The sequence below is a fragment of the Lolium perenne genome, chromosome 2, assembly GCF_019359855.2.
Source record: "Lolium perenne isolate Kyuss_39 chromosome 2, Kyuss_2.0, whole genome shotgun sequence".
In the NCBI taxonomy this organism is placed as follows: domain Eukaryota; kingdom Viridiplantae; phylum Streptophyta; class Magnoliopsida; order Poales; family Poaceae; genus Lolium; species Lolium perenne.
In genome coordinates, this window is record NC_067245.2 from 43380126 (window position 1) to 43388064 (window position 7939).

Here is a 7939-nt window from a genome sequence, read left to right on the forward strand (position 1 = left end):
CAATGTATAGAGCAAACAATACACTAATACATATATACAACATCTAACATGTAGATCTAACAATCTAATCCTAGCATACAACATAACATATAAATCACTTTTTTTGTCAATTGTCGATTATTTATCAAGAAAGAATCATAAAGTAAGTAGATCTGACTCCTTCAATTATTTACGTGTAAGAATCGTGTTCGATATTTGTCATCCTCCAAATTCCTTTCGCCTTCGTCTTTATCGAAGGACTTGCCGGGGTATGATGGGAAGGATCCGGGTGGATGGTCAATAGGTGGGAGGGCAACTCCTCCGTGACCGGAGATGCTTGTCCCTCCTCCGACACCAGATGTGCCTTGTCAACACGGCAATAGAGGCGAGCAGTCTTCTTGTTGCGAACCATGTCTAAGTGGTGTGTGTCTACTGTCGTGGTGGTGTGTTCCAACAGGGAGACGACAAGGGGCTTTATGTAGCACGACCGAGGAAGCCGAGTCGTAGGCGACGCGTACGTGGTACGCGGGAGGAAGGCGAAAAAGGCTACACACATCGACAAAATGCCAGGAGTCAATACACAAGACCTTTTGTTTGTTAGCATTTGGGATGAGTAGAAGAAAATGAGATGAACCCATTTAAAAAATTATCACAAAAAGTTTATGCGCGGTGCTAAATCATGCAGTCGCGTGCGATGCTGGACTTTTGTATTGACGCTTATTAAGGGTAAGCCGTGTGTGAAATTTCTGTTAAGGTCCGAAAATTATGTGAATTGTATGCCTTCTGGGATCTACCCGTTAATAGAAACCACACAAAAAAAATGGGAACAAATATTTGCCAACTGGTTAAGCGGCCCAGCAAATTGAGATGGGGTGGGCTGGTTAAGCGACTCGAAGGTTTCAGAATACTGGAACGGTTCGAGTTACACTGAGTAGAGAAAAACTAGACTGGTCCGACTAAACATGGAGAATATTGATTTTTTCTTTTGAGAAAAGGGTGCCTAGTGGCGATTTATTCTTTTGAGAGGATAGTTACATCACGAATTACAAATGGTAGAATGAAATTACGGGGATCACCATCTGAACAGATAGTTTCTGCGACTCAAAGGAATTTCCTCGCCAATTCTTGCGCCACCTGATTTGCATCCCTTTGACAATGCTTGAAGAAGATATTAGATATATTACTAGTTTTCACAAAACATTCAGTCAAGATGGCAGCATAAAGGCTCCACACTTCAGTCTCTCCATTGCAGGCTTGAATCAGTCCCAAAGAATCAGACTAAACATGGGGAACATTGTTTGCTGGGTTCACGTGCTCAGAATACCGTTTCAAAAAAAAAACGTGCTCAGAATACAGGCGACCAGTGTCGAAACATGCTTGCCGTCGCATTTTACTTTATTGCAGCAAGGGTTTTGTTTGCCCATTTCTTATTTATTTTCAGATAAATCTCAATCTCATTGCCGTTTCACATTACAAGGAATCACCAGGAATAGTCCGTATACCAAAGCAAAAGGAATAAAATACGAGTACTCGATCGCCTATGTATATTCGTGCTGGACTGCAGACATACATTACATATAGCCATATCCGTATAAACCATTAGTATTAAAGAAACATAGAACGGTGGATTAGAAAACAATATGAGCAGGTGCAAGAACAGCACCAGCACCGCCACAAGCTAAATTTGAAAAATTAATTAAGCAACCACTGGTTGGGCGTTATAACACAACAAAATTCTGTACTAGGACAATTGGAGCTTCTACAAGACTGTGCCACAACTCTTCCCACACAGCAACAACAGCTGTAGCACATGTTGTTGATGCTTACACCCTGACAACGACATCAAGGATATGGTGCACTTATGAACAATAGTAAGTCGGTGTATAAAATTAAAACAAATGCTGATGTACACACAGATAGGTATAAGGCTAGATTAGTAGCTAAAGGGTTCAAAGAAATTGTTTTGTCTAGACTATGAGAATACTTTTAGCTGTCAGATTGATGTTGTTTATTTCTGTTTTCAAGGGATGTTGTCTTCGCCAATTGGATGTGCAGAATGCGTATCTGTTAGAAATAATCTAAACTTTGAGTTTGGGTTAATTTCCTAATGATCTTTGTGTGAGTTTGTCCGAGTCAATGTAGGTCAAGCTAGCTATGTGCATAGTTGTTTTCTGCCATAGTTGGCTTAGGCTAGGTTAAGTGTCCTAGTCTGATTAGGAGTAGTACTTGGTATTGGTTTGTACGTGAGTATAGTATAGAAAATAGGAGTCCTAGTTTGAGTAGGGAGCACTAGTTCATGTAGGACTGGTTGTCCATGTCGGTTTAGAATAGGTTTATCAGTACGTGTAGGTTTAGGCCAGGTCTTGAGTCGGTTGAACGTCCGTGTATATATACACGTGAGGTTCTACCAGATTGTACCCAGAAGAAAATCAGAAAATTAATAAAGAATAGTTTAGAGGGTGCGACACGCACCCTTGGCGATAAATTTTGTGTCGCGTGTGTTCATCTAGTCTGATGTGATTGATTCGTGGGCAAATCCCAACAATTGGTATCAGAGCGAGGTCGTAGTTTTGAAGCTACGCTTGCCCCGGGGAGGCGACCCGTACTAGCGCCTCGGGGCGGGCGATCGTCGTTCGGCGGAACGACAAGGAGGAGACGGCGGAGAGTTGTCGTCGCAAGGTGGCGGAGCTGCGGATGATCGTTGACGGGAGAGGTGGTGCCGAGGTGCGGTGCCGGGAGTCTCGTCAAGATCGTCTTCGGAGGAGTCGGATGAGTCAAAGAGTCAAGTGTGTGCAGGTCTACACGTGCGGTCGTCGCTGTGTCAGTGAGTCGTCGTTGTGTCCAAGTGCTCGTCTCCGTGAAGATTTGTTGCAGTTGAAGCGCGTCAAGTGTGTGAGGTGTGTACGGTGTTCCGTGAGTTATGTCCATGTCCTCGTGGAGCGTCCTGGTTGCGGCTAGCAGGGTTCGGTGCGATGCCGAAGGCGGACGGTGGTAGGGAAAGCTACCGTAAAGCGAGGAGGTGTGTGTGCAGTAGGAGGAGAAGCTACTGTGCGCAAGTACAAGAGGAGTATGGTGCGAACCGAGTGTGAGGACCGCAATAGCGCTGGCACATATGTGCGAACCGAGTGCGGGAGGCCGATCAATAGCGGTGGCAAAGCATATCAGAGCAGAGGTGCACTGCATGTTTCCTGCGTGGTCATACTGACTGTACGGATATGACAATGAAGACTATGAAGATGTGACGTGAAGCTGCGAGAGTCGAGATCGGGAGGAGCATGAGGAGACGTCGAGTTTAGATTAGGAGGAGATTGTTAGAAATAATCTAAACTTTGAGTTTGGGTTAATTTCCTAATGATCTTTGTGTGAGTTTGTCCGAGTCAATGTAGGTCAAGCTAGCTATGTGCATAGTTGTTTTCTGCCATAGTTGGCTTAGGCTAGGTTAAGTGTCCTAGTCTGATTAGGAGTAGTACTTGGTATTGGTTTGTACGTGAGTATAGTATAGAAAATAGGAGTCCTAGTTTGAGTAGGGAGCACTAGTTCATGTAGGACTGGTTGTCCATGTCGGTTTAGAATAGGTTTATCAGTACGTGTAGGTTTAGGCCAGGTCTTGAGTCGGTTGAACGTCCGTGTATATATACACGTGAGGTTCTACCAGATTGTACCCAGAAGAAAATCAGAAAATTAATAAAGAATAGTTTAGAGGGTGCGACACGCACCCTTGGCGATAAATTTTGTGTCGCGTGTGTTCATCTAGTCTGATGTGATTGATTCGTGGGCAAATCCCAACAGTATCGTCCTGGCGTTCTTGACCATGAGGAAGAAGTGTACATGAGACAACCACCTACCTATAAGGACAAAACTAGGCCATATCATGTGTGTACGATTAATAAATCTTTCTATGGATTGAAATAGGCTCCTCGAGCATGGTACTCTGGATTGAGAATGAAGTTGCGAGAACTAGGTTTTAGTCCATCGAAAAGTGACACATCACGTTTTCTTCTATAGGAAAAGAAATATTATAATTTTTATGTTCATTTATGTTGATGATAAAAAAATTTGCAAGCTCATCTTGAGAAGCTACTGTAGCACTGCTAAATGATTTGAGAAATGAGTCTGTTTCTTGGTTATTGAGGTTAATAGAGTTGGTAGTGACATTTTGCCAAGTCAGGAAAAAGTATGCCACGGATATGATGCCACATGTGGGAATGACAGGTTGTAAGGCTGAGATCACTCCACTCTAAACGACGGAGAAGCTATGTATGCATGAGGCAGAATTGTAGAGTCATGTGGATTCAAGTCGCTATAGGAGTATTTTTGTTAGAGTTTAGCTGTATTTCACTCTAACAAGGCTTGATGCATATTTTTTAGTTAATAAATATTACGTCCAATTCAAGGAATAAGGCGCCCTCATTTTACGTGTTTTTTGTTTGACTAACACTACAGGAATGTTACTCTACGCCGACGGCCGGCTGCCCTCGGCGTAGCCACGCCTTGCCCTCGGCGTAGGCTACGCCGACGGCAGCCCTCGGCGTGTCGCCTCGGCGTCTGGGTCCCTCGGCATAGGTAGGTGGGCCGTCGGCGTAGAGCTAACCCTCGGCGTCCTGGCTTTATGCCGACGGTGAAGAAGCCCCTCGGCGTTGACGCCGTCGGCGTAGCGTGGCGGCGCGCCGTCGACGTTAACGGAGCGGCCAGAGACACCGACGGCCCAACCCCTCGGCGTAGAGAGACGGGAGAGGCGACGTGGCGCACGGAGGCGCACCCTAGCCAGAGGCTATGCCGAGGGCAACCCCCTCGGCGTATGCATGCCCCATGCAGCGCCACCGTGGACACGCGGCAGCACCTGGCGCGTCGGGCTACGCCGAGGGCAACCCCCTCGGCATAGACCTGACCATATGGCCCTATGTCAGGGTCTATGCCGACGGCATTACCCTCGGCATAGGAGCCTGCCATTTTTTTTTTCTGTTTTCCAGTTCCAGTTCCAGTTGCAATGCAATCCAGTTCCAGTTCATATAATCGACCAAATTCGACCAAATTCACATAAATATCATATAATCGACCAAATTCATCCAAAATCGACCAAATTCATCCAAAATCAACCAAATGTACCATAATTCATCCAAAATCACCATAATTCACATAAATAGCATGAAATCCACATAGTAGCATACATGGTGCATGTAGTAGCATACAAGAGGAGAGTGCCATGTCATCCAATACATAGTAGTAGCTAGCAAATGATGGCAAGCAAGAAGCCCGGTGCTGACTAGCGGAGGAAGGACCCGGGCGGGGTGTGTCCGCCCACATCGTTGGCGAAACGAGCAGCCCGGGGTTTCGCTCCGGTAGAAGCTGCAGAAGAACCACCTGGAGAAGGACCGGTAGCACGCCCAGGAGAAGTCGACGGAGAGGCACCGGGAGTAGTCCCAGGAGTAGTCGACGGAGAGACACCAGCAGAACGCCCAGGAGACCGACCACCTTCATGAACCGGTATGACCTCGCGCCCACCCGGCGATGCCTCGGTTCCCCGGACCATCCCGTTCCCTACGTGTTCCCTACATGTTAGCAACTTGCGAGGCAAAGGAAAGTGGTAACTACCGGTTTGGCAAAGAACTTACCTCCGGTGTGGATCCGTAGTAAGTCGCAGCGAAAGCTGCCCTCGATGGCATGATAGGCATGTCCCCCGCCACGGTAACTCGAGCCGGTGGCGGTGTACCAGTAGACATAGAGATCATCATTTCCTGCAAGATAGGTTACAAGTTAGGCTTTGCAGAAATAAAGCATCAAACTGAGACTTGTCATCTACTTGCGCGAGAAGGAAGATTCAGACTTACTGATATATACGTCATATAGGCCGTATTCTGCCTATTCCACTGGGCAGCGGCCTGCTGATACGCTTCATTGCAGGCTTCGAAGGCCGCCTCGAAGTCAGGCTACAATTTCAGAAACAATGAATCTCGTAAACACTTAGCCATGTAGGAAGGAAAACCGGAAAGAGGATGAAAATGAGGAAACTTACATCGTAGGCGGGTGGACGAGCAGGCCGTGGACGAGGCTGGGGGCTGTCGGCGGTGAGGGTATGCTTGAGGCGCGTGTAGCTCGTGGAGTGGGTAGGCTTGACCGCCTTATTCATCCAAGGGAAACGGCCATGCGGACGCCCGTGCCCCGACAGGACCAACGACTCCTCGTCGACCGGAATGGTCAAGGGGTCATCCACCTCGGGGTGACGAGACTTGACCATGTCGCAGTAGTCCTCCTTGGCGGCCTTGGCATTGCCGTAGTACTGTGGCTGAGGCAATGCGGGATTGGGCTTCTGCTTCGTCCGCATCATGTCATATATCTGGGCATCATGAAGCACCACCCCAGGTGGTGCCTCGGCCACCTGCATCGCGAAAAGAAAAGTTAAGCGTACCACAAATGAGACATGGCGGGAAATGAATGAAGGTCGTTCCATGTATATACATACCTTTTTCCCCTTGAAGCGGGTGTAGTCGCGGTTTCCCGCGCAGTGTGTGCCACCGGTGCCTCGGTTCTCCATGTTACGCCTCGACACGGCTGCAAACTCCTCGTCCTGCCTGAGCCACCTCGCCCTAATCAGCTCCTCCCATGCCTCCCTATGCTGCTCGGCCCACTCCGGACAAACCTGAAAACGCAATACTCAGCTCAAGATAATTCAATGAAAACTTAGCAGCAATGTAGAATCTCATTGACATTTTACTCACCGACATGTACTCCTCAATGGTCATTGCCCATTCCTCCGTAGGCTCGTTACCAACATAGTACTCCTTCTTGACCCTCTTACCCTTGTTAGCCCAGAAGGCACTAGCGCTGGTGAACTTTTGGTTGTACCACTGCTGCGGTGTCAACCTCTCGCAAGCGCCACGCAAAGTGAGACGCGCCTGCGTGTCATGTTCCGGGTCCACACGATAGAAGCACTTCAATCATGCATAAATCAGTTGTGAAAGTCATGAGTTAGCACATTAGGGTCATCAACTATGAACGGTGCTCGAGAAATATATGCCTTACCCAGAACTTGGTGGTCACAGCCTCAGCAACTGTCGCGAAGCCTACGGCAGGGGCATCCTCATAGTCCGCCCAAGTAGTGGCTAGCTTCGTCGGGCCACCGGGGACCGTGCTAAGGGGAGTGTATCTGCCGGGCCAGAACTTCTTAATCAGAGCCCCAAGCAAGCTGTTAGGCATGCGGGGGGGCTTGGCATCCCATGTCCAGTTGCTGCAAATAAATCACACATTAGTACACATGCCAAATTGTTTATTATGCCCAAGATGAAAATACATGTTCGAAATTTCTAAAGTAGTACACTTACTCATCGCTCGAAGGAATGATAAGGGCCTTGTCATCATGGGTCTTCGGCTCCTTCCTCGCATCGGGGACTCTAGCTTCTCCACGAAGCTTCAAGGGCTTCGGCGCACCCCCATCCTCCATCACCTCCAACTCAGCCCTGTGTAGACTCCGTCTCCATCTCCACCTCCCCACTAGACGGACCCTCTAGGTACAACTCAGGAGCCACGTCACCAGAAGCGGAGGGTGGCTCGTCAAAGTCCATGTGTACCCCGCCGCCACCTCGTCCTCCACCTCGTCCTCCTCGTCCTCGTCCTCGTCCTCCTCGTCCTCGTCCTCCATCGGTACCATCGGCGTAACGCGGATTTTGCACCGGGGCTCGATCACTCCGTCTAGTGGGTCTAGGAATATTCCTCTTCACCTGCGCCAGCGTCTTAAGCAAGCTCTCGGAGTCTGCCTTGCCGCTGCTCATATTGTCCGATCACTGCATTGAGAAGAATAAAACAGTTTAAGCACAAAGACATATTATATGAAGATACTAAGAATAAAAGGCACAATGCAATTAAGAAGCATGTTGACATAATAAAATGAAGATACTAAGAATAAAAGGCACAATGCAATTAAGAAGCATGTTGACATAATAAAATGAAGATACTAAGAATAAAA

General features: G+C 47.8%; 1 protein-coding gene across 1 annotated transcript; it reads right to left on the reverse strand.

Annotated features, from left to right (window-relative positions):
- Positions 1-5529: 5529 nt before the first annotated feature.
- On the reverse strand, positions 5530-6877 carry LOC139835146 (uncharacterized). Its single transcript, XM_071825107.1, has 5 exons — positions 6696-6877; positions 6440-6616; positions 5993-6355; positions 5808-5906; positions 5530-5714 (listed from the first exon to the last, which is right to left on the reverse strand). The coding sequence occupies exons 1-5, from the start codon at positions 6717-6719 to the stop codon at positions 5568-5570; spliced, it is 810 nt and encodes a 269-aa protein (XP_071681208.1). The 5' UTR covers positions 6720-6877; the 3' UTR covers positions 5530-5567.
- Between the last annotated feature and the right edge of the window lie 1062 nt (positions 6878-7939).